Raw genomic sequence first — 27,782 nt, forward strand, 5'->3', positions numbered from 1 at the left:
TCAATAAGTTTTTGAAGTGTTAATAAGTCAGAGTATATGGTATAGTCCTTTCTGTGAAGCTCTGAAACTTTCTTTCTGGAAGACACAGATTCTAGCCTATAGCTTAGGACAGAAAATTCAATTAAACAGGACAACAGAAACTAATTGTAGATGACAAAGACAAAATGATTGTGTTTAATAAATTAAATGTTTAATTTTTTGCAGTAACCAAAAGAATGAGAGAGAATAAAATTCTTTATTGAAATACAGTACCTAAATATTTCTTAGGAGCTTGATGTTTCCTCTGAGCACCTCTATATTTTTGGCTGTGCTGAGAGTTGGGATTCCTTTTCTACCCTGGTCAGGGAGTAGGCAAAAGAAAGGAGTTCTGGAGAATTCTAGAGGCAGGTTTCCCAGCCCTTTTTGTACTTCCCCCAAATTCGAAGGATTGGGTAGTTGTTTCTTTTTTGCTGAATGCCTGATTTATCCAGTGCTTTAGAAGTTTGAAGAAAGGGTTTCCTTTTTTGCTTCTTTTCTGGAACTGTCCTAACTGGAATGCTTTATATAAATTAACAGTAAACTTAATCTTTTAATGAAATTGGAAAAACAGCTATCTCAGAAATACCTTATTACTATTTATTTTACCTTTTCTATAATTAAAAAAAAATCACTTTTCATTTTTACAACTAGAATTTTACGTTAGGAAATCTTTACAGAAGTCTTTTTTTCTTTTTTTTTTTGCTGTGACTGATTTTGTCTTGTCTTACTAATGCCATTTTAAAAAATTAAGTTATTTTTATTTTTGTTATTTCTGGTGTATGTAAATTTTCAAGTGCTTTTCTGTTATTGGTGACCTCATTCTGTCTTAAAGTAAAGTCCCCATTAGTTAAAATGATGTTTCTCTTATATGGTTTAGGAACTTAACAGTTTTAATAATGTTTCTTTAAGTTTATTATGAAATCACAGCTGATTTCTAAGAGTAAGTAGAAAATATAAGTTAATACTTTACAGATGTTTGAAAAAGCAGATAAGTTGCATATATTTCTACTTGTTAAAGAACCTCTGTGGGAAATGTCTCTTTTTCTCCTATTGCCATTTAAGTTTATTGGGATTTAAGTGGCAACTAGAGAGGATTTTGGAATCAGAAGATATGTGTTAATGTTATGACTCTATTAATTTACTTTACTTGTCTGAGCTTCAGTTTTCTCATTTCTAATCATTGGGATGATAAAAAGCACTGTAATTGTCAGTGCTGTTTAGATGTTACCATACATATATGCCTCTTTACATATTCCTGGACCCTTGCTAGTCAAAGGATTCCCCTTCTTTCTTTGAAAAAGCCAGTTCCTAAAGCATAGGGATGGAAGGCAGATAATTGGTGATAATTTTGCCTTTGTGCTTTGTTGTCAACTTATTGTCTGTATCTTTTCAGGTTGATACAGGCAGTATTGGAAGGGTGTTGGCTTCTGATGCTGCTGTTTTCCTGAAAAAATCAGGGCTTCCAGACTTGATACTTGGAAAGGTAGTATTTGTTTATTATAACTAGATTATAATGAATATTTAGTCCTGTAGCTGAAAGTGTATTCCAATTCAGAAAGATAACCATCAGCAAACTTAGATGTTAGAACTGAGTCGTAGATGCAGTTACAGTAATGGGATGGAGAGAATTTGGAGGGTAGTGATTTACCTTCTTGAGAAAGATGTTTCTCAAATTTTTAGAAACAAATTACTTTTAAGTAGGATGCAATGAGGAAGTAATAGTACATTTGGGTATTTTGGAGAGAAACATTGCTGACTGGAACCTTGCCACCCACTCAGAGAGTTGGCTCTATCCCTACTTCCTCTATTACAACTGTCTTTTAGCTGTGTTTAATATGTAGTGAGGAGAGTGGGTGATGGGAGGCTTTGAAAAGACCACATGGGGTGGAAATCCCCTCCCTTGGCTTGATCTCCTGGTGAATCCTTATGTATGATATTGGTATATCAATGTCCTAAAAAAAATTCACTTAATAATTTAATTATTCACAAATGAGTGCCAGCCATCTCAATTTGCCCATGAGAAAGAATATCATCTTAATAAAGATCTAAAATTAAGACTATATGTTCTTGATGTGTATAGAAAGAGCATTGGACTTAGAGTTAGAACCTGGATTAATGAAAAAGGCATTGAATGGAAAGTGAGAACCTGGGCTTTGTTTCTTTCCCTGATTCTTTGAATGTTCTTAAGGAAGTAACTTTACCTCATTGGTCCTCAGTATCTCTGAAGGAGTGCACTAAATATCTTTAAGGTTTCTTTCCACTATGAAAGTTCTATGATTTTCAGATCTGATTACCAAATAGCATGAAGTGGTAAACTATTTTTAATCTATTTTAAGATAATTTTTGTTTAAAATATAGATTGATGCTTTATATGTATTTTTTACATTGCAGATTTGGGATTTAGCTGACACAGATGGCAAAGGTATCCTGAACAAACAAGTAAGATTCAGAGATTTTTTACAAAATTTTTTTTAATGAGAGTGGTTCAAAAATGAAAATAGCCAGCAGTTTTGTTTTGTTTTGTTTTGTGTTTTTAGGCTAAGAATTGATTTTTACCAACATTAGGGTTTTGCAAGGGCAAATATTCCCAATCACTGAATATGAAAATAACAAATTCCCAAAGGTTAGTGTTAGTTTGAGGATATTATTTTCCTGGGATTTATTGTTTTTAGTCTGAATTTCAGAGAAACTTTGGTCTTTGTATTTTCTTTTTAATTAAAATTCTGAAGTGTTTGGGTTTATAAGTAAAAGTGGATGTTATTAATAAGTGTTAAGTGTTAAGATGATATTGTCCAGTTAATTTGAAATGAAGTTCTTGGCTAATCAGACCTGAATGTTCTGACATTATTATCCATGTCCTTACCTCTGATATATAAATTACAAATGGTTTGCAGGTCAGAAATAAATCTAGACCAAAAATACATGCAAGTGGTTGTGGCAGGGAGTTGGGCACTATCAGTGTACTTTGAAGTTCTGTTTGATGGGATTGGTTTTCAAAGTTCCACAGGATTGAGTTCAAAACTGCTTTGTGTTGAGATGTTTGCTGAGCACTGTTGCTCAAAGCTAATTCTGTCCAACGGTGATAGCTAAAGCAAGATCAAACATGGAAAAGGAATGGGAAAAATTAGATGAGAGGGTTAGATTACACAGTCTCTCAATTAAGATTTCAGGGCTAGATGGTAGTCCATATTAGAGTTCTTGGGCAGAAGGGCCAATTGGATGCATTTGAAACATAATTCATACGGGCACTCAGGGTAATATACCCTCAAGCAGTATATATTTTTAGTATACCCTCAAATAGTAAATGTTTGTTGGGTACCTGTTATGAGTCAGGCTTTGGAAATATAAAGGGTCAATATGACTGATGTGGTCCCTACCTTTATAAGCTTACAGTATAATAAATTCTCCCCTGATATTCCTGGGCTTTGGATGTTGGCTTTGAGTTGTCTTCGTTAAATCCAGATTGCTGGACTTATGATTCTGGGGTTAAATTTTGATGTTTGGATGGAGGCATAGATTTGGGAATTAACAATTAACATATGAAAAAAGAAAAGAATCCAATTCTTACTGAGTTCTGATGTGCCAAAAACAGCACTAGGCACTTTCCTCCTATAGTATAGTTTTAAGTTTGTTGTTTATAATACATTTCAAGGTAGGTATTAGGGACCCCCCGTTTTTTTTTTTTTTTTTTTTTGCATGGGAAGCGAACCTGGGCCTCCAGCATGGCAGGTGAGAAATTTGCCGCTGAGCCACCATCTCACCACCCTAGCTCCCCTTTTTTTTTTTTTTTTTTTTTTTTTTAAAGAGAGAGGGAGGAAGGGAAGGAAAGACAGAGAGAAGGAAGGAAGGATGGAAGGAAGGAAGGGAGGAAGAAAGGGAAACATCTTTAAACATTTTCTTGTTTTTTATTATATTTTGTTTGTTTGTTTGTTTCTTACATGGGCTGGGGCCGGGAATCGAACCGGGGTCCTCCGGCATAGCAGGCAAGCACTCTTGCCCGCTGAGCCACCGCGGCCCGCCCCTAGCTCCCCTTTTGTGGAAAAATTTTTTACATAATTTGCCCATAGCCGCATGCAGAATTAGAATTTTTTTTTTTTTTGTATGCTGTGTGGTTGGGGTCACATTTTGTTCTTTTTCCTGTGGCGATCCTGTTATTGCAGCACCATTTGTTGAATTTTGGGGGAAAGTACATGGGCTGGGCATCAAACTCGGATCTCCCTCATGGCAGGTGAGAATTCTACCATTGAACTACCCTTGAACCACCAGAACCAGAATTTAATGTAGGACTCTTTCACTTCAAAGCCCATCTGTACCAAAGTGGATCTGATAACCTAAGAGTATTTAATCTCACATAGAGTTAAAGAGAAAGAGAGTCAATATTGGAATACTTAAAATACTAACATTGGGCGAGCCATGGTGGCTCAGCAGGCAAGAATGCTTGCGAACCCGGGTTCGATTCCCGGTGCCTGCCCGTGTTAAAAAAAAAAAAAGATATATATATATATATATATATATATATATATACTAACATTTAAAAATTGGAGGGGGGCAGGCATTGAATCCAACAGAAGAGACTGGACAGGTTAGTGGGGAACTAGGTGAGCTTTATGAAGCTGTATTGGTGAAGGAGAGCCTCAGGGATGATGGTAGTGTTTTATGCTGCTAGGAGAACAAGCAGGATGAACCTTTTTTTTTTTTTTTTCCTTTTTAAGCTGTTTGGTAGATAAGAGGTTATTTGTGACAAGGCAGAAGTTTCTCTTGGGAGTTGAAGTCAGATTGCACAGAGGCTTCTGGAGTGAATGAGAAAGCAGGGGAGATCTTAAAATAGAATTTTTTCACGAACTTTGTGAGTAAAGGCAGTTGTATAAAGCCAATAGCAGGCAAAGTGATAAGAGTGAGTTTGGAATTGGGTAATAAGGGTGTTGGTGAGAAGAGTGGATTTGAGAAAAGTTGTGAAGGGTTGATTGCATTGGTACTTTTGTAGTAGGATTCGGTCTTGGTTTATTAGCTGCTGAAACAAATACCATGCAATGGGTTGGCTTAACCACAGGAATTTATTGGCTTATAGCTTTAGAAGCTACAAGGCTTGCTTCCTCCTAGGGTGGGTAATTTCCATCACATGGCAATGCACATGGTAGCATTTTCTCCTTTCTCTTGCAGTTCCTTTGACTTGCAAGTTCTGACTGCTCTCCTTTTGTGTTCAATTGCATTAGGACTTCATCCATATTTGATTTAAACCCACCTTCATTTAGTTTGGGCATACCTTAACTAATAACATCCTCAAAGGTCCTATTTACAAAAGGAGTCACACTCACAGGACCGGGGGTTGGGACTTGAACATGACTTTTATGGGAGTCAATCCCCATAGGTATTAACAAGTTGTAAATAATAACTGGAGTAAAAACTTTTATCATTTCTATTCTGCTTAATTCAAAACAGCTGAAACCATTTGCTTCAGCTTCTTTGCATTTATTTATTTGTTGATTGCCTGGTTGATTTAGTTAGTTTATTAATTTTGGACTTCAAATACCAAAAATCCCAAAGGCCTTTGGAGGAGATTTATACTAAAGTCAAGCATTTATATAATTGTTCCAGATGCTGCATAGTGATTCTCTGTAGCTATTCTGAAATAGCAATGGTTGTACAACTTGAATGACTGATTCCTTTTCAAAATTAATAATCTCACACTCCACACATAACTTTTGATAACAATTAGGTATTATTTCCTTTTATGCTTTTTTCATATTCTTTTTTCCAACTCAAATTATAACATTTCCTCATATAAATGGATATTCTTTGAAACATGTTTATTCTGTATAATTTCCACTATCTCTGTGTGTCACAATTCATTTAGATATTTTCACATTTATATTTTTATTAGTTTTTTGCTGTTTAAAATGTCAGAAACATCTTTGTATGTATGTCTTTTCTCAATTTTAGAGCAAGTGATTTCTAAGCAAATGTACCATTAACATTTGTTGCTATATAAAAACCTGTAATAATTTTGAATCATATATTTTCACATTTTTTGTGTGCTTATGTATATGTGTTTATATAGTAGTTTTTTAACATTCATACTTTTCTTTCTCAGGAATTCTTTGTTGCTTTGCGACTTGTGGCATGTGCCCAGAATGGATTGGAGGTTTCACTGAGCAGCTTGAACCAGGCTGTTCCTCCACCAAGATTTGTAAGAAACACTTTAAAATTTAAATTGTATTTAATTTTTTTTTTGGAATGATACCACATTGTTTGAAAACTAAAATTTTTATATATATGTATATAAAATTCTCCCTCCAACCCATATTGCCCCGCTACTTGATTTTATTTCTCAGTGGCTAATGCTGTTAACTTATTTCTTGTGTATCCCTTTAGAGATATTATATGTGTATAAAAGAAATGTAATTATGCATTTCCTCATTTTACGCTATTTGTAGCATATTATACACATGATTCTATACCTTTTTAAAATAATTTAAATGTTTTAGAGATTTTTACATACTATTACATAAAAACTTCCTAATTCTTTTTTATAGCTGCTTAGTATTCCCTTGCTTGTATTTACTATAATTTATTTTAACTTCATATTGATAGGTGTTTAGCTTGTTTCTAATCTTTTATTATTAAAAAATGCTATAATGAATAATAACCTTGTATATATGTCCCTTTTCATGTATAGGAGTATATGAGTATCCATAGATTCCCAGAAATGGAATTGCTGCTTCAATGTTTATGCATTTGTAATTTTCTCTGAAATTATCAACTTACCTTCCATTCCATGGTGGTTGCACTACTTTTGCTAATATACTATTGTCAAACTTTTAGATCCTTGTCAATTTGTTAGGTGGAAAATGGTATATAAGTGTAATTTTTATTTGCCTTTTGGTTTCATGGAGTGAGATAAGCACAAACTTTCCTTGTGCTTATGAGCTGTTTGCATTGCCTTTCTGTGAAATATCTGTTTATAGCTTTTTGTCATTTTGCTTGAATTGTTTTTTTCTTAGTGAATTCTAGAGGTGCTTGACATATTAGGAAATTTGTTCTTTGTCTATATGAGTTGCACATATTTTTTCCAGTTTAGTATTTGTCTTTGCTTACAGTGATCATTTTCCATTAACATTTGTTGCTATATAAAAACCTGTAATAATTGTGAATTGATTATTAATCCACAATTAATAATCAATTGATTATTAATTTTAAATTGATTATTAATTTTTAAAATTTCTGTTTCTTTTTCACATTTATATTAATCCTGATAAAAGATATGAATATGGATTCAAATTTATACTTTTTCATGATGGCTACTTTGCTAACCTACCTAATGCAGTTTATTGAATAATAAATCTTTTCCTTACTGATTTGAAATGCCATTTCAATCATGCTAAATTCTCATATGTATTTTGGTTTCTTTCTGATTTTTCTGTTCTGACAGTCTCATATTAATTTTTGATTATTATATTTGATAATGTATCTTTATATCTGATGGAGTCAGTCCTCCACACTTCAGTCCTTTTTTTCATAGGATATGACATATCTCTTTTGCTTGTTTTCAAACTCATTGTTTTCAAAGTACTGGTTTTAGTGTTATGAATTTAACCTGAGTTTTGAAAATTTCTGCACTTCTTTATTTAGGAAGTTACCGAGAGGCTGCATAGAGCTGCATAGAAGGTTAATTTGGGAATTTGTTGTTTAACTATACTAGTATAAAGATTTTTCAAATATATTCAGATAAACATAATGACTTGGGTATTTTGTTAATAGGTGTTAATACTTATAATCTGATAATATTAGGTAATGGATGTTAATGGTGGTCACTTAAAAATCCTAAGGGATATCCACATTGAGTTGTTTTCACAATCTCATTTCCTTAAATAATTCTGTTGGGTTGAAGTCATCAGTTGAGGACCATAAATACCCTTATATTGACCTCAATTGTGATAGGATTTCATTTATAATACAAGTATGTTTTAGTGCTTTATAATTATTTATGTTGTTAATTCAGTGAAAATAGTTTTTGTTTTATTTGTAATTAAATAAAGGTATAGTTAATGTAAAATACGAGTGTCCTGTGTGCACTGGGAAGAGGAATCATTTCTTATGAATACATCCAAACCTGAAGACCACTTTTTCTTCTTTGCTTATTAATATACTATATTTTCTTTTTTAGCATGATACTAGTAGTCCTTTACTAGTTAGTGGAACTCCTGGAGCTGAGCTCCCATGGGCTGTAAAAGTAAGTAAACTTTGTAACTATTCTCTTTTTATCCCTACTTTGCTTTCTGACCATATATATATATCCTCTTTTCCTACATTCCAAGATGTAATGCAGTCTGCATTAATCATTTCTATCTATGCTCAAATTAGGAGATTACTGGTACTAGAAATCTTTTGAGGGATCTTTCAGCTGTGTCAGTCATTTTGTGGCATTTCGTATTGGTCTAATCTCATTTCTATTATATTTTAAAGTAAAAATGGTGATGTCATAATCTTGTATTAACTAAAATATTTGAGGAACAGAAGTAAAACTTGTTGGAATTTTTCTTGTTTGAAAATTCTATTTAGCAAGCTATTCTCTTTAGGGTTGAGCCTCTTTAAGTTTCTTTGAAACAAATTGTTTATGAAATCTCTTTCTGAATGGGCATTTTAATTATAATTAATTAAAGGCATCATCTTGATTATAGCTATCATATATTTTAAAAATTGTAATTTTAAAACAGTATTAGAATATAGCAGATCGAATGGACTTTAGTAAATATGTACAGTTTGTCAGAAAACCATTTTGGTTTGTATGTGTGTGTATGCTTGTGGGCTATTATAGCCAGTTTTAAAAAGTATTTATAGATATTTGGCCTTGACAGGGAAAATCATGAATAATAGTTTTTGATGTTCTACAAATGACTTTTCAGGTTTTTTGCGGAAATTTTGTTAATAGACAGAAAGAGGTCTTGCTTTGGGAAAAATGGGAGTTATTTATTCCCAAGGCAGTGATTTTATTTAAAAATTTATTTGTTTAGATTTGAATTGTACTTAATACCATGCTCAGAAAGTCATGGAATGTCACTAACTCACTGTGTGTTCTTGTAAGTGAGAAGGTTGGACTAAATGCCCTTCAAAGCCCTTGTAGCTCTGAAATCTTTTGATATTAACTTAACATTAGAAAAGTAAAAATAGTTTTCTAACTCCTGAAAGAATGAGGTCACCAGACTCTTTCGTAGAGCCTCTTTGAAATTATTAATTATAAAATATTTTGATGGAAGTAAAAAAATTTTTAATGATAGTTTAAAGTATGTGTTTTTGTTCTTTGAGGATTTGATTTTTGTAGCTGCATTTAAATCCTTTTCACCATTATTTAACTTGTGATCTTTTTTTACATTATAGTCTGAAGATAAGGCCAAATATGATGCAATTTTTGATAATTTAAGTCCAGTGAATGGATTTCTTTCTGGTGATAAAGTGAAACCGGTATTGCTCAATTCTAAATTACCTGTGGATATCCTTGGAAGAGTAAGATATTGTTAAATTTGAAATGTAATTTCTATGTATTTTAATTTTGTGTCTGTCAGGAACATTTATAGCTCACTGTTTAAAAATATATAGATCTTATTTTGAAATTGTGTTAGTACAAAATTTTCTGTGTTCTGACATAATGTATAAAATTATTGCCAATTTATTTCTCAATTTGGTTGTTCCCTACTACAAGGCTTTAATTCTTTTATGTCAAGATCTTTTCATCTGCATATCCTTAGCTCCCTTTGCCATTGTTATTCTTCTATCTCTCCTATCTGTTAAAATTCCAATTTTACGTGAAGCTAATTATTTATCTATATACTCTGTGGTTGCATATGGACAGTAGAGAAAATCCTGATAAGATTGATGGTGTCATAAACTCATGGTCATGAACCTCACCTGGGCTTTCCATATTGCCAGCTACTTTTGTGATATCTTTCTACTCCTTTTCATATTTCAAACTTACCTTCTTTAAACCTGTAGCCCTTGCTTGAGTCAGCTTAGTCCATTTGCATAGGGTCAAATGCTGGCTGTACCACAAGGTGTCTATCTATGTGACACCTTGGGCAGATCTTTAGAAAACCATGTCTCGGTTTTCTAATCTTTAAAATAGGTATGATAATTCCCAATTTATAGAATTATAAAGGTTAAATGGGATAATATATGTAAAGCATAGTGCTTAGTGCATACCATGAATGCTAGCTGCTATGATGATGATGATGATGATAGTGATAGTGATGATAGTGATCACTACCATCAATACTACTATTACTGTTACTCCTCCTGGCTCAGTGTTGTGTAGATGATGTGCATAATGAATATTAATTTAAAGGGCCTTTTTTGGTATTGCTTTCCACTAATTACTTCTCCACTGTATGGTCAGTGTGGAATTTTTAAAAGAAAAATAAGATTCTGTCATTTTTTTTTACTTAAAACTAGCATTTAGTGGCTTCCCATTGCATTTAGGATAAAGTCCAAATTCCTTTCAAGGCATTTAATGACCAGGTACTTGCTTATCTCTCACCAATAACTTTCTTTCCTTGCCCCACTTAAAATTTTATTGAATGAGTTAAGTATTTCTTTTCAAGAATTTATGTAGTTTTGTATCTGGTCTAAAGCTATAGAATCAAGTCTGGATTTGGATCAAATCTACTCTTTGTAAGACCTTGACATTAGCTAGTAAATGATTGATACTATAGTATTCATTTGGCTATTTCTTTTAGCTAAGTAGAGGTTCTGTAGTGAAGAGAAAACAATAATGGACTTAGAAGTTATCTGAAAACTGATTCTATTATTTAATAATAGTTGCATGATCTCTGATGAGTTATATAGCCTCTTGTCTAAAATAGGGTTGATATAATGGAATTGTTTCATGAAATTAACTAAGATGTTAGTGAAGAAGCTTTGTAGTTTTTAAAGTACTTTGTAAATAACTGTTTTCTTGAGCAACAAAATTGTATTTTCTTTAAAAATTTAGAAAGGAATATTTATTTGAAAAATACTTAGTATTAAAATTTATTATTGCGTTTTACCATAATGTTAATATAATATGTGATATAAAATGATCAGTATACTTGAAATTTCTCAGAGGAATAGGCATTATAGTGTTTGTTTTCTTTCTCCACATTTATATATTTGATATCTACATGAAATGAAAGGATATTAATCTTTCTCGATATTTGCTTTTCTTCTTAAGGTTTGGGAGTTGAGTGATATTGACCATGATGGAATGCTTGACAGAGATGAGTTTGCAGTTGTAAGTAACTTAATGCTTTTAAAATGTTAAGCAACTTTTAAAAAAAGTTTGCTCAAGTGAAAACTTTTCCTTTTAGTTTATCATAAAAGGAAGCTCTGTTTCCATAGGATTTTTGATGTGAGAATATCTCTTAGACCTATGGGCAGTAAATAAATATTTTTTAAACAAATAAGTAATAGAAAGTTTGTGTTTTCTCTATCTTCATATTATTTGACTTTAAGTTTCATAGAATATTCACTTTGGATAATGCACTTTAGAGATGTTGAGTGGTATTTTTTGTATTCACACTTGGTCAGGCATCTCAGTACCTTCTGCTGTGGATTAATTTTGCTTCATATATTCCTCCCAAATATCGCATTCATTTCACTAAAGGAAAACATAAATTAGACTTGTTTTATTTTACTTTGAAGGCAGATAAAGTTTACTCATCTTACCTGAGCACTTGTTCTTAGCAGTTGGATACTTAATTACACAGTGTTGTAATTATCTCTTCAGAGAAAACTCTGCTATGGATACACAGTGGTGCATCTTTTGTCCTTCTTTTAAATTTCTTATTTGGAAATTAATCTGTTCAAATTTTTAATCTTTTTTTTTGTTAATGAACCATTTCCTTGACTTGTAAATTGGTTGCCATAGATATACATTATTCTTTTTTTTTTTTTTTACAATATGAACATTCTTTTTTTATCACATAGTTGTATATTCATCACCATGATCAGTTCTTAGAACATCTACATGAATTTAGAAACAGAAATAAAAAAAAATTCATACATACCATACCCCTAACCCTTCTCTTTCATTGATCACTAGCATTTCAATCTACCAAAGTTATTTTAACATTTGTTCCCCCTATTACTTATTTTTTTCTTTTTTTTTATTAATTAATGGAAAAAAAAGAAATTAACCCAACATTTAGAAATCATACCATTCTACATATGCAATCAGTAATTCTTAACATCATCACATAGATGTATGATCATCGTTTCTTAGTACATTTGCATCAGTTTAGAGGAACTAGCTACACAACAGAAAAAGATATAGAATGTTAATATAGAGAAAAGAAATAAAAGTAATAATAGTAGAAAAAAAACAAAAAAAACCTATAGCTCAGATGCAGATTCATTCAGTGTTTTAACATGATTACTTTACACTTAGGTATTATTGTGCTGTCCATTTTTGAGTTTTTGTATCTAGTCCTGTTGCACAGTCTGTATCCCTTCAGCTCCAATTACCCATTATCTTACCCTGTTTCTAACTCCTGCTGGACTCTGTTACCAATGACATATTCCAAGTTTATTCTCGAATGTCCGTTTACATCAGTGGGACCATACAGTATTTGTCCTTTAGTTTTTGGCTGGACTCACTCAGCATAATGTTCTCTAGGTCCATCCATGTTATTACATGCTTCATAAGTTTATCCTGTCTTAAAGCTGCATAATATTCCATCGTATGTATATACCACAGTTTGTTTAGCCATTCTTCTGTTGATGGACATTTTGGCTGTTTCCATCTCTTTGCAATTGTAAATAATGCTGCTATAAACATTGGTGTGCAAATGTCCGTTTGTGTCTTTGCCCTTAAGTCCTTTGAGTAGATACCTAGCAATGGTATTGCTGGGTCGTATGGCAATTCTATATTCAGCTTTTTGAGGAACCGCCAAACTGCCTTCCACAGTGGTTGCACCCTTTGACATTCCCACCAACAGTGGATAAGTGTGCCTCTTTCTCCGCATCCTCTCCAGCACTTGTCATTTTCTGTTTTGTTGATAATGGCCATTCTGGTGGGTGTGAGATGATATCTCATTGTGGTTTTGATTTGCATTTCTCTAATGGCCAGGGACATTGAGCATCTCTTCATGTGCCTCTTGGCCATCTGTATTTCCTCTTCTGGTAGGTGTCTGTTCAAGTCGTTTTTCCATTTTGTAATTGGGTTGGCTGTCTTTTGGTTGTTGAGTTGAACAATCTCTTTATAAATTCTGGATACTAGACCTTTATCTGATATGTCATTTCCAAATATTGTCTCCCATTGTGTAGGCTGTCTTTCTACTTTCTTGATGAAGTTCTTTGATGCACAAAAGTGTTTAATTTTGAGGAGCTCCCATTTATTTATTTCCTTCTTTAGTGCTCTTGCTTTAGGTTTAAGGTCCATAAAACTGCCTCCAACTGTAAGTTTCATAGATATCTCCCAACATTTTCCTGTTTTATGGTTTTAGACCTAATGTTTAGATCTTTGATCCATTTTGAGTTAACTTTTGTATAAGGTGTGAGATACGGGTTTTCTTTCATTCTTTTGCATATGGATATCCAGTTCTCTAGGCACCATTTATTGAAGAGACTGTTCTGTCCCAGGTGAGTTGGCTTGACTGCCTTATCAAAGATCAAATATCCATAGATGAGAGGGTCTATATCTGAGCACTCTATTCGATTCCATTGGTCGATATATCTCTCTTTATGCCAATACTGTGCTGTTTTGACCACTGTGGCTTCATAATATGCCTTAAAGTCCGGCAGCGCAAGACCTCCAGCTTCGTTTTTTTCCCTCAAGCTGTTTTTAGCAATTTGGGGCACCCTGCCCTTCCAGATAAATTTGCTTATTGGTTTTTCTATTTCTGAAAAATAAGTTGTTGGGATTTTGATTGGTATTGCATTGAATCTGTAGATGAGTTTAGGTAGGATTGACATCTTAATTATATTTAGTCTTCCAATCCATGAACACGGTATGCCCTTCCATCTATTTAGGTCTTCTGTGATTTCTTTTAGCAGTGTTTTGTAGTTTTCTTTATATAGGTTTTTTGTCTGTTTAGTTAAATTTATTCCTAGGTATTTTATTCTTTTAGTTGCGATTGTAAATGGGATTCGTTGCTTGATTTCCCCCTCAGCTTGTTCATTGCTATTGTATAGAAATGCTACAGATTTTTGAATGTTGATCTTGTAACCTGCTACTTTGCTGTACTCATTTATTAGCTCTAGTAGTTTTGTTGTGGATTTTTGCGGATGTTCGACGTATAGTATCATATCGTCTGCAAACAGAGATAGTTTTGCTTCTTCCTTTCCAATTTTGATGCCTTGTATTTCTTTTTCTTGTCTAATTGCTCTGGCTAGAACCTCCAACACAATGTTGAATAATAGTGGTGATAGTGGACATCCTTGTCTTGTTCCTGATCTTAGGGGGAAAGTTTTCAATTTTTCCCCATTGAGGATGATATTAGCTGTGGGTTTTTCATATATTCCCTCTATCATTTTAAGGAAGTTCCCTTGTATTCCTATTTTTTAAAGTGTTTTCAACAGGAAAGGATGTTGAATCTTGTCAAATGCCTTCTCTGCATCAATTGAGATGATCATGTGATTTTTCTGCTTTGATTTGTTGATATGGTGTATTACATTAATTGATTTTCTTATGTTGAACCATCCTTGCATACCTGGGATGAATCCTACTTGGTCGTGATGTATAATTATTTTTTTTTTTTTTTTTTTTTTTAATCTTTTTTTTTTTATTAATTAAAAAAAAAGAATTAACAAAACAATTAGAAATCATTCCAATCTACATGTACAATCAGTAATTCTTAATAACATCACATAGTTGCATATTCATCATTTCTTAGTACATTTGCATCGATTTAGAAAAAGAAATAAAAAGACAACAGAATAAGAATTAAAACAATAATAGAAAGAAAAAAAAACAAAAAAAAAAAACAAAAACAAAAAACCTATACCTCACATGCAGCTTCATTCAGTGTTTTAACATAATTGCATTACAATTGGGTAGTATTGTGCTGTCCATTTCTGAGTTTTTATATCCAGTCCCGTTGTACAGTCTGTATCCCTTCATCTCCAATTATCCCTTCTCTTTTTTTTTTTTTTTTAATTAACGGAAAAAAAGAAATTAACCCAACATTTAGAGATCATACCATTCTACACATGCAATCATTAATTCTTAACATCATCACATAGATGCATGATCATCATTTCTTAGTACATTTGCATTGGTTTAGAAGAACTAGCAACATAACCGAAAAAGATATAGAATGTTAATATAGAGAAAAAAATAAAAGTAATAATAGTAAAATCAAAACAAAACAAAACAAAAACCTATAGCTCAGATGCAGCTTCATTCAGTGTTTTAACATGATTACTTTACAATTAGGTATTATTGTGCTGTCCATTTTTGAGTTTTTGTATCTAGTCCTGTTGCACAGTCTGTATCCCTTCAGCTTCAATTACCCATTGTCTTACCCTGTTTCTAACTCCTGCTGAACTCTGTTACCAATGACATATTTCAAGTTTATTCTCGAATGTCCGTTCACATCAGTGGGACCATACAGTATTTGTCCTTTAGTTTTTGGCTGGATTCACTCAGCATAATATTCTCTAGGTCCATCCATGTTATTACATGGTTCATAAGTTTATCTTGTCTTAAAGCTGCATAATATTCCATCGTATGTATATACCACAGTTTGTTTAGCCACTCTTCTGTTGATGGAGATTTTGGCTGTTTCCATCTCTTTGCAATTGTAAATAATGCTGCTATAAACATTGGTGTGCAAATGTCCGTTTGTGTCTTTGCCCTTAAGTCCTTTGAGTAGATACCTAGCAATGGTATTGCTGGGTCGTATGGCAATTCTATATTCAGCTTTTTGAGGAACCGCCAAACTGCCTTCCACAGTGGTTGCACCCTTTGACATTCCCACCAACAGTGGATAAGTGTGCCTCTTTCTCCGCATCCTCTCCAGCACTTGTCATTTTCTGTTTTGTTGATAATGGCCATTCTGGTGGGTGTGAGATGATATCTCATTGTGGTTTTGATTTGCATTTCTCTAATGGCCAGGGACATTGAGCATCTCTTCATGTGCCTCTTGGCCCTCCGTATTTCCTCTTCTGAGAGGTGTCTGTTCAAGTCTTTTTCCCATTTTGTAATTGGGTTGGCTGTCTTTTTGTTGTTGAGATGAACAATCTCTTTATAAATTCTGGATACTAGACCTTTATCTGATATATCATTTCCAAATATTGTCTCCCATTGTGAAGGCTGTCTTTCTACTTTCTTGATGAAGTTCTTTGATGCACAAAAGTGTTTAATTTTGAGGAGTTCCCATTTATTTATTTCCTTCTTCAGTGCTCTTGCTTTAGGTTTAAGGTCCATAAAACCGCCTCCAGTTGTAAGATCCATAAGATATCTCCCAACATTTTCCTCTAACTATTTTATGGTCTTAGACCTAATGTTTAGATCTTTGATCCATTTTGAGTTAACTTTTGTATAGGGTGTGAGAGATGGGTCTTCTTTCATTCTTTTGCATATGGATATCCAGTTCTCTAGGCACCATTTATTGAAGAGACTGCTCTGTCCCAGGTGAGTTGGCTTGACTGCCTTATCAAAGATCAAATGTCCATAGATGAGAGGGTCTATATCTGAGCACTCTATTCGATTCCATTGGTCGATACATCTATCTTTATGCCAATACCATGCTGTTTTGACCACTGTGGCTTCATAATATGCCTTAAAGTCTGGCAGCGCGAGACCTCCAGCTTCGTTTTTTTTCCTCAAGATGTTTTTAGCAATTCGGGGCACCCTGCCCTTCCAGATAAATTTGCTTATTGGTTTTTCTATTTCTGAAAAATAAGTTGTTGGGATTTTGATTGGTATTGCATTGAATCTGTAAATCAATTTAGGTAGGATTGACATCTTAACTATATTTAGTCTTCCAATCCATGAACACGGTATGCCCTTCCATCTATTTAGGTCTTCTGTGATTTCTTTTAGCAGTTTTTTGTAGTTTTCTTTATATAGGTTTTTTGTCTCTTTAGTTAAATTTATTCCTAGGTATTTTATTCTTTTAGTTGCAATTGTAAATGGGATTCGTTTCTTGATTTCCCCCTCAGCTTGTTCATTACTAGTGTATAGAAATGCTACAGATTTTTGAATGTTGATCTTGTAACCTGCTACTTTGCTGTACTCATTTATTAGCTCTAGTAGTTTTGTTGTGGATTTTTCCGGGTTTTCGACGTATAGTATCATATCGTCTGCAAACAGTGATAGTTTTACTTCTTCCTTTCCAATTTTGATGCCTTGTATTTCTTTTTCTTGTCTAATTGCTCTGGCTAGAACCTCCAACACAATGTTGAATAATAGTGGTGATAGTGGACATCCTTGTCTTGTTCCTGATCTTAGGGGGAAAGTTTTCAATTTTTCCCCATTGAGGATGATATTAGCTGTGGGTTTTTCATATATTCCCTCTATCATTTTAAGGAAGTTCCCTTGTATTCCTATCTTTTGAAGTGTTTTCAACAGGAAAGGATGTTGAATCTTGTCGAATGCCTTCTCTGCATCAATTGAGATGATCATGTGATTTTTCTGCTTTGATTTGTTGATATGGTGTATTACATTAATTGATTTTCTTATGTTGAACCATCCTTGCATACCTGGGATGAATCCTACTTGGTCATGATGTATAATTCTTTTAATGTGTTGTTGGATACGATTTGCTAGAATTTTATTGAGGATTTTTGCATCTGTATTCATTAGAGAGATTGGTCTGTAGTTTTCTTTTTTTGTAATATCTTTGCCTGGTTTTGGTATGAGGGTGATGTTGGCTTCATAGAATGAATTAGGCAGTTTTCCCTCCACTTCGATTTTTTTGAAGAGTTTGAAGAGAATTGGTACTAATTCTTTCTGGAACGTTTGGTAGAATTCACATGTGAAGCCATCTGGTCCTGGACTTTTCTTTTTAGGAAGCTTTTGAATGACTAATTCAATTTCTTTACTTGTGATTGGTTTGTTGAGGTCATCTATGTCTTCTTGGGTCAAAGTTGGTTGTTCATGTCTTTCCAGGAACCCGTCCATTTCATCTAAATTGTTGTATTTATTAGCGTAAAGTTGTTCATAGTATCCTGTTATTACCTCCTTTATTTCTGTGAGGTCAGTAGTTATGTCTCCTCTTCCATTTCTGATCTTATTTATTTGCATCCTCTCTCTTCTTCTTTTTGTCAGTCTTGATAGGGGCCCATCAATCTTATTGATTTTCTCATAGAACCAACTTCTGGTCTTATTGATTTTCTCTACTGTTTTCATATTTTCAATTTCATTTATTTCTGCTCTGATCTTTGTTATTTCTTTCCTTTTGCTTGCTTTGGGATTAGTTTGCTGTTCTTTCTCCAGTTCTTCCAAATGGATAGTTAATTCCTGAATTTTTGCCTTTTCTTCTTTTCTGATATAGGCATTTAGAGCAATAAATTTCCCTCTTAGCACTGCCTTTGCTGCGTCCCATAAGTTTTGATATGTTGTGTTTTCATTTTCATTCACCTCGAGGTATTTGCTAATTTCTCTTGCAATTTCTTCTTTGACCCAGTCGTTGTTTAGGAGTGTGTTGTTGAGCCTCCACGTATTTGTGAATTTTCTGGCACTCTGCCTATTATTGATTTCCAACATCATTCCTTTATGGTCCGAGAAAGTGTTGTGTAAGATTTCAATCTTTTTAAATTTGTTGAGACTTGCTTTGTGACCCAGCATATGGTCTATCTTTGAGAATGATCCATGAGCACTTGAGAAAAAGGTGTATCCTGCTGTTGTGGGATGTAATGTCCTATAAATGTCTATTAAGTCTAGTTCATTTATAGTAATATTCAGATTCTCTATTTCTTTGTTGATCCTCTGTCTAGATGTTCTGTCCCTTGATGAGAGTGGTGAGTTGAAGTCTCCAACTATTATGGTATATGAGTCTATTTCCCTTTTCAGTGTTTGCAGTATATTCCTCACGTATTTTGGGGCATTCTGATTCGGTGCGTAAATATTTATGATTGTTATGTCTTCTTGTTTAATTGTTCCTTTTATTAGTATATAGTGTCCTTCTTTGTCTCTTTTAACTGTTTTACATTTGAAGTCTAATTTGTTGGATATTAGTATAGCTACTCCTGCTCTTTTCTGGTTGTTATTTGCATGAAATATCTTTTCCCAACCTTTCACTTTCAACCTATGTTTATCTTTGGGTCTAAGATGTGTTTCCTGTAGACAGCATATAGAAGGATCCTGTTTTTTAATCCATTCTGCCAATCTATGTCTTTTGATTGGGGAATTCAGTCCATTGACATTTAGTGTTATTACTGTTTGGATAATATTTTCCTCTAACATTTTGCCTTTTGTATTATATATATCATATCTGATTTTCCTTCTTTCTACACTCTTTTCCATGTCTCTCTCTTCTGTCTTTTTGTATCTGACTCTAGTGCTCCCTTTAGTATTTCTTGCAGAGCTGGTCTCTTGGTCACAAATTCTTTCAGTGACTTTTGGTCTGAGAATGTTTTAATTTCTCCCTCATTTTTGAAGGATAATTTTGCTGGATATAGGAGTCTTGGTTGGCAGTTTTTCTCTTTTAGTATTTTAAATATATCATCCCACTGTCTTCTAGCTTCCATGGTTTCTGCTGAGAAATCTACACAAAGTCTTATTGGGTTTCCCTTGTATGTAATGGATTGTTTTTCTCTTGCTGCTTTCAAGATCTTCTCTTTCTCTTTGACCTCTGACATTCTAACTAGTAAGTGTCTTGGAGAACGCCTATTTGGGTCTAATCTCTTTGGGGTGCGCTGCACTTCTTGGATCTGTAATTTTAGGTCTTTCATAAGAGTTGGGAAATTTTCAGTGATAATTTCTTCCATTAGTTTTTCTCCTCCTTTTCCCTTCTCTTCTCCTTCTGGGACACCCACAACACGTATATTTGTGCGGTTCATATTGTCCTTGAGTTCCCTGATACCCTGTTCAAATTTTTCCATTCTTTTCCCTATAGTTTCTGTTTGTTTTTGGAATTCAGATGTTCCATCCTCCAAATCACTAATTCTATCTTCTGTCTCTTTAAATCTATCATTGTAGCTATCCATTATTTTTTCTATGTTTGCTACTTTATCCTTCACTTCCATAAGTTCTGCGATTTGTTTTTTCAGTTTTTCTATTTCTTCTTTATGTTCAGCCCATGTCCTCTTCATGTCCTCCCTCAATTTATCGATTTCATTTTTGAAGAGGTTTTCCATTTCTGTTCGTATATTCAGCATTAGTTGTCTCAGCTCTTGTGTCTCATTTGAGCTATTGGTTTGTTCCTTTGACTGAGCCATATTCTCAATCTTTTGAGCGTGGACAGTTATCTTCTGCTGCTGGCGTCTGGGCATTTATTCAGATTTCTCTTGGTGTTGGACCCAGCAAGGTTGTAATATTTTTCTGTGAAATCTCTGGGTTCTGTTTTTCTTCTCCTGCCCAGTAGGTTGCGCTCGTGGCACACGTTTGTCTGCGGGTCCCACCAGTAAAAGGTGCTGTGGGACCTTAAACTTTGGAAAACTCTCGCCGTCCTGGGGGTTCGCTAGCCGAAGCGGCTTGAGCCGGCCCGGGGTCCGAACGCAGGGAGGGTGTCCGAACGCAGGGAGGGTTGCTGGTCGCCGCAGCCAGGGAAAGAGCCCGTCCGAATTTCCTAGTTGGCCCTGGGCAACAAGCGTGGCGGGAGGGCGCCAGCGGCAGCGGCCCGCCTGAGAGAGTGCACGTTCCCCGGGAGTCACGGGGTCACCGTTCTCCGCGGCCTGGGGGTTTCCGATCCAATTCTCTCAGTTGGTCCGGGGGCTGCGCGTGGTGTGGGCGCCAGTCGCCTTGGTTTCAGGGGACCACCTCTCCAATTCTCCCAGCCGGCCCGGGAAGGGGGAAGGGAGTAACTCCGGCCGCTTGCCACCCCGCCCGGTAAGGCCCGCGCGCCTCGGCGATCTCACCCGAGCTGCTTCTCTCAGCCAGCCAGCCGTTCCAGGATGGGGTACGCTGTCTTTTTTATCTCTGTGTGGCTTTGGGCGCTTTCTGTATCGTTTCTACTCCCCTAGTAGGTGTCCTGGAGAAGAAACTAAGATCCGCGCGTCTTACTAAGCCGCCATCTTCCAGGAAGTTTGTGTATAATTCTTTTAATGTGTTGTTGGATACGATTTGCTAGAATTTTATTGAGGATTTTGCATCTATATTCATTAGAGAGATTGGTCTGTAGTTTTCTTTTTTTGTATTATCTTTGCCTGGTTTTGGTATGAGGGTGATGTTGGCTTCATAGAATGAATTAGGTAGTTTTCCCTCCACTTCGATTTTTTTGAAGAGTTTGAGGAGAGTTGGTACTTATTCTTTCTGGAATGTTTGATAGAATTCACATGTGAAGCCGTCTGGTCCTGGATTTTTCTTTTTAGGAAGCTTTTGAATGACTAATTCAATTTCTTTACTTGTGATTGGTTTGTTGAGGTCATCTATGTCTTCTTGAGTCAAAGTTGGTTGTTCATGTCTTTCCAGGAACCCGTCCATTTCATCTAAATTGTTGTATTTATTAGCGTAAAGTTGTTCGTAGTATCCTGTTATTAACTCCTTTATTTCTGTGAGGTCAGTAGTTATGACTGATCCATTTCTGATCTTATTTATTTGCATCCTCTCTCTTCTTCTTTTTGTCAGTCTTGCTAAGGGCCCATCAGTCTTATTGATTTTCTCATAGAACCAACTTCTGGTCTTATTGATATTCTCTGTGGTTTTCATGCTTTCAATTTCATTTATTTCTGCTCTAATCTTTGTTATTTCTTTCCTTTTGCTTGCTTTGGGGTTAGTTTGCTGTTCTTTCTCCAGTTCTTCCAAGTGGTCAGTTAATTACTGCATTTTTGCCTTTTCTTCTTTTCTGATGTAGGCATTTAGGGCAATAAATTTCCCTCTTAGCACTGCCTTTGCTGCGTCCCATAAGTTTTGATATGTTGTGTTTTCATTTTCATTCGCCTCGAGGTATTTACTAATTTCTCTTGCAATTTCTTCTTTGACCCACTCGTTGTTTAAGAGTGTGTTGTTGAGCCTCCACGTATTTGTGAATTTTCTGGCACTCTGCCTATTATTGATTTCCAACTTCATTCCTTTATGATCCGAGAAAGTGTTGTGTATGAATTCAGTCTTTTTAAATTTGTTAAGACTTGCTTTGTGACCCAGCATATGGTCTATCTTTGAGAATGATCCATGAGCACTTGAGAAAAAGGTGTATCCTGCTGTTGTGGGATTTAATGTCCTATAAATGTCTGTGAAGTCTAGCTCATTTATAGTAATATCCAGATTCTTTATTTCTTTATTGATCCTCTGTCTAGATGTTCTGTCCATTGATGAGAGTGGTGAATTGAAGTCTCCAACTATTATGGTGTATGTGTCTATTTCCCTTTTCAGTGTTTGCAGTGTATTCCTCACGTATTTTGGGGCATTCTGGTTCAGTGCGTAAATATTTATGATTGTTATGTCTTCTTGTTTAATTGTTCCTTTTATTAGTAGATAGTGTCCTTCTTTGTCTCTTTTAACTGTTTTACATTTGAAGTCAAATTTGTTGGATATTAGTATAGCCACTCCTGCTCTTTTCTGGTTGTTATTTGCATGAAATATCTTTTCCCAACCTTTCACTTTCAATCTATGTTTATCTTTGGGTCTAAGATGTGTTTCCTGTAGACAGCATATCGAAGGATCCTGTTTTTTAATCCATTGTGCCAGTCTGTGTCTTTTGATTGGGGAATTCAGTCCATTAACATTTAGTGTTATTACTGTTTGGATAATGTTTTTCTCTACCATTTTGCCTTTTGTATTATCTATATCATATCTGACTTTCCTTCTTTCTACACTCTTCTCCATACCTCTCTCTTCTGTCTTTTCGTATCTGACTCTAGTGCTCCCTTTAGTATTTCTTGCAGAGCTGGTCTCTTGGTCACAAATTCTCTCAGTGACTTTTTGTCTGAGAATGTTTTAATTTCTCCCTCATTTTTGAAGGACAATTTTGCTGGATATAGGAGTCCTGGTTGGCAGTTTTTCTCTTTTAGTAATTTAAATATATCATCCCACTGTCTTCTAGCTTCCATGGTTTCTGCTGAGAAATCTACACATAGTCTTATTGGGTTTCCCTTGTATGTGATGGATTGTTTTTTCTTGCTGTTTTCAAGATCCTCTCTTTCTCTTTGACCTCTGACATTCTAACTAGTAAGTGTCTTGGAGAACGCCTATTTGGGTCTAATCTCTTTGGGGTGCGCTGCACTTCTTGGATCTGTAATGTTAGGTCTTTCATAAGAGTTGGGATATTTTCAGTGATAATTTCTTCCATTAGTTTTTCTCCTCCTTTTCCCTTCTCTTCTCCTTCTGGGACACCCACAGCATGTATATTTGTGCGGTTCATATTGTCCTTGAGTTCCCTGATACCCTGTTCAAATTTTTCCATTCTTTTCCCGATAGTTTCTGTTTCTTTTTGAAATTCAGATGTTCCATCCTCCAAATAACTAATTCTATCTTCTGTCTCTTTAAATCTATCATTGTAGGTATCCATTGTTTTTTCCATCTTTTCTACTTTATCCTTCACTTCCATAAGCTCTGTGATTTGTTTTTTCAGTTTTTCTATTTCTTCTTTATGTTCATGCCATGTCTTCTTCATGTCCTCCCTCAATTTATCGATTTCGTTTTTGAGGAGGTTTTCCATTTCTGTTCGTATATTCAGCATTAGTTGTTTCAGCTCCTGTATCTCATTTGAACTATTGGTTTGTTCCTTTGACTGGGCCATATTTTCAATTTTCTGAGCGTGATCTGTTATCTTCTGCTGACGTCTGGGCATTTAGTCAGATTTCCCTGTGTGTTGAACCCAACAGGTTGAAAGATTTTTCTGTGAAATCTCTGGGTTCTGTTTTTCTTATCCTGCCCAGTAGGTGGCGCTCGTGGCACACGTTTGTCTGCGGGTTTCACCAGTAAAAGGTGCTGTGGGTCCTTTAACTTTGGAAAACTCTCGCCGTGGGGGAGGTTCGCCAGCTGAAGCGGCTTGGAAGAGTGCCAGCCGGCCCGGGGGTCCGAATGCAGGGAGGGTCGCCGACCCCCGCAGCCCGGGAGTGCGCCCGACTGAATTTCCTAGTCGGCCCGGGGCGCCAAGCGTGGCAGGAGGGTGCCAGCCGCCGCAGCCCGGCAGAGTGCACCGATCCCAGCCGGACCGCGGAGTCACGTGTTTGGAAGGGACCCCCCCCCCCCGGTCACCGTTCTCTGCGGTCTGGGGATTTCCGAACCAACTCTCTCAGTTGCTCCGGGGGGCCTGGCGTGATGGGGGCGCCAGCTGCCACGGCCCGAGGGGACCGCCTGTCCAATTCTGCCAGCTGGCCTGGAAGGAGGAAGGGAGGGACTCTGGCCGCTTGCCGTCCCGCCCGGGAAAGCCCACGCCCCTCGGCGATCTCACCGGAGCTGGTTCTCCCAGACAGTCAACCATTCCAGGATGGGGTACGCCGTCGCTTTGATCTCCGTCATGGCTCCGGGAGCTGCTCTGTATCGTCTCCACTCCCCCAGTAGCTGTTCGGTGGGCTGTGCGCGGGCCGCGAAGCCACTGCCCCTCATCCTGGCCTGCGCGTCGCGAGTCTGCTGTCTCGGCTCCCACCGCCGCCACCACCCGAGCACTCCACTTCCTCTGCTGCCACCTACACTGGCCCAGTGCGCGCCGGCCGCGTCCTCCCGTCACCAAGCGCAACCCCTTACATTATTCTTTTAATATCTTCTGGCTTTGTGTTTGTGTTCTTTTCTAATTCCAAATCTTGTGTAATTTTACTCCCTTTCATTGTTAATTTAATTTGATTTTATCTATTTTGTTGATCTTTTAAAAGAGCCATCTTTTGGGTTTGTCGTTTCTATTAAATTTTGACTTTTTCTTTCTTTCTTTTTAGCTTTTACCTTAATTCCGTTTTCTAGTTTCTTTTGTTAATTACTTTTAAAAACTTCTGAATCTGAGTACTAAGTTCTTTTATTTTCATTAATTTTTATATTCAAAGTATGTGTTCTAGTTTGCTGGCTTCCTGAATGCAATATATTAGAAACAGAATGGCTTTTCAAAAGGGGAATTTAATAAGTTGCTAGTTCTAAGGCTGAGAAAATGTCCCAATTAAAACAAGTCTATAGAAATGTCCAATTTAAGGCGTCCAGGAAAAGATACCTTGGTTCAGGAAGGCCGATGACATTCAATGTTTCTCTCTCAGCTGGAAGGGCACGTGGTGAACATGGCAGTTTCTGCTGGCTTTCTCGTGGCTCTACAAAAGGGACTCTCTCCAAAATGTTTCTTCTTTTAAAAGATTCCTGTAAGCAACTCTACCTTCAATGGGTGGAGACACACCTTCATGAAAATATCTAATCAAAAGTTACCACCCACAATTGGGTGGGTCACATCTCCATGGGAGCAATCAAAATGCTCCCACCCAGCAATATTGAATGAGGATTAAAGGACATGACTTTTCTAGGGTCCACTGCAGATTCAAACCAGCACAGTATATAAAGAATACATAAACCCTGAATACAGGTTTAGCTGGATTCATAGATAGTACTAGAAAGTGTTTGTTTTTCAAATATACATATATTTTTACTACTTTCTCGGTAATTTTAAATTTTCTTTGGTCATCTGATTAGGAAGATTTTTCCCTATCTCAGAGTAGTTAAGTTTGCTTTTTATTACCTTTGTATGCATTTTTTTTTTTTTTTTAACATGGGCAGGCACCAGGAATTGAACCCGGGTCCTCGGGCATGGAGGCAAGCACTCTTGTCTGCTGAGCCACCATGGCCCGCCCTTATTTTATATGCATTTTTAACTTAATTGGTTTATGACTTAGAGAATGTGGTCTGTATAATCTCTGCTGTAAAAAATTTGTCAGGGTTTTCTTTTTTGACAAATTTGTGACCTGTTTTTGTATTTGTTCCATTGATATGTCAAGATTTCTGTTAGGAGGATATTAGATGCCTATAAATCCATTACATGAAGTTTGTTATGTGTCAGTTTCTCATTGTCTTTACATTTTTTTCCCCTTTCATTAATTTTATTGTATTTGCTTCCTATAAGACCCAAATGAAATAGATAGGGTACATATTATCACGTTCAAATATATGTGTGTATATATATATCTATATGTATACACATATGTATTTATTTGCCTATATAATTAGATAGAAGCTTAATAAAATTTGACGTGACATATGTTCCAGGTCAGGTCATGGATTCCTTTGTCTTTTTTATTTTGATTTGGGTGATAGTTGGGAAATGGCAGGTGATATCCCTTCACAGTGATAAAAAGGATAGCCCAGCTATATATCAGAAGTTGGGTCATTGTTTGTGAGATGTTTTGAGGAAAAGGGAGTATTGAAGAGCTTTGGATGATGATGTACTTGAAAGACTATCATTCTATATATTAACTTTTCATGAATAGTTTTTGTGTTAAGAATAACAGTATAAAATTTTTTTGCAGTGGAAAGATGTATTGAAGAATTTTTTTTCATTATAAAAGTGAAAAATTTATATTCCAAAGGATCTGTATGGTTAGGATACGGTGGAGGATAGTACTATTCTCATATGATAAATAGTAGTACATACTAAGGTACATTTTATCTTATATATCTTGAAGCTTTTCCTAGGCAACTTTATTTTTAATCAAAGTAAAATCATATTTAAAAATAATAAATATGGCGGTGCGCCGGAGGCTCAGTGACAGAATTCTCGCCTGCCTTGCCTGGAGACTTGGGTTCGATTTCTGGTGCCTGCCCATACAAAAAATAAAAATAAATAAAAATTTAAAAATACCAATAAACATATTTGTGGGAATTTATTACTTAAAAGTTTTTTAAGAAATAGTGAAGATCAATATACGTTCTAGATTTATTAATTTTTTTACCATTTTGCCATGTTTACTGTCCCCCTGTGTGCCTTCCTCAGGGACTCTTTTCCAACTTTAACATCCTTACTGCTTTTTTTGTGTGTCTTTTGGTTATTGTTTTCTTCATCCTTACTGCTTTTAATTTTAAATTCCAGGTTATGTGATATTAATATTACTTTTCCAGTTCTTTATTGTTTGAATTATCTATTTCATTTCTTAAGTTTGATGTTCTCTCTCTTGCAAAATGACACATTCCTGTTTTAATTTTTACCTAATTTGACATCTTCGTCTTTTAAGATAGAGACACATATGTTGCTTTTGTTCCTCCTCCATATCTATTTATTTTACTTTTATTTTCTCTTTCCTGTTGTTGCTGCTTATTAAGTTTTGATTCGTTCATTTTCTCCTTGTTCATATGGAAATTCTGTAATAATGCCTTGTTCCAATAATGGTTAGTGTGCCTTTCCCTATATTTGTCCTACCATTTCTCCTATATTTGAAAACAAGATTATTGACACTCACTTTAGTAATATGAGACATTTAGATTATTTTCACTTCTCTTTTTTCCTCTAGAAGATTTCAGATTTTATTTGATGTTTGTTTTAAAGATCCAGTAGCTATATAATGTTTGTGTTTTTGCATGGAAACAAATAAAAATTAAATTAATTGAGAGATTTTTAGCTTGGTTTGTTGACTTGCAATGTAGTTTTTTTTTTTTTAGAAAAACTTACTTCACCAAAACCTGATTGAGCTTGAATGTTTATGGTCTCAAGGCTTACCTTTAAAATTCATATCCAGTTTCTGTCTTTCCTTTTACAGCATAAATGGGTTTTGTGGTGGTTTTTTTTTTT

At 35.3% G+C, this 27,782-nt stretch overlaps 1 protein-coding gene across 1 annotated transcript in view; it reads left to right on the top strand.

Annotated features, from left to right (window-relative positions):
- Nucleotides 1–27,782, top strand: part of EPS15 (epidermal growth factor receptor pathway substrate 15) — a 217,478-nt gene that overhangs the window by 31,350 nt on the left and 158,346 nt on the right. The window contains exons 3-8 of the mRNA XM_077149693.1: nucleotides 1,412–1,501; nucleotides 2,410–2,457; nucleotides 6,110–6,205; nucleotides 8,183–8,248; nucleotides 9,394–9,519; nucleotides 11,219–11,278. Of these exons, the coding sequence (XP_077005808.1) occupies nucleotides 1,412–1,501; nucleotides 2,410–2,457; nucleotides 6,110–6,205; nucleotides 8,183–8,248; nucleotides 9,394–9,519; nucleotides 11,219–11,278 (486 nt within the window). The remainder of the gene's footprint in view (nucleotides 1–1,411; nucleotides 1,502–2,409; nucleotides 2,458–6,109; nucleotides 6,206–8,182; nucleotides 8,249–9,393; nucleotides 9,520–11,218; nucleotides 11,279–27,782) is intronic.

Source organism: Tamandua tetradactyla, chromosome 2, assembly GCF_023851605.1.
Source record: "Tamandua tetradactyla isolate mTamTet1 chromosome 2, mTamTet1.pri, whole genome shotgun sequence".
NCBI lineage: Eukaryota > Metazoa > Chordata > Mammalia > Pilosa > Myrmecophagidae > Tamandua > Tamandua tetradactyla.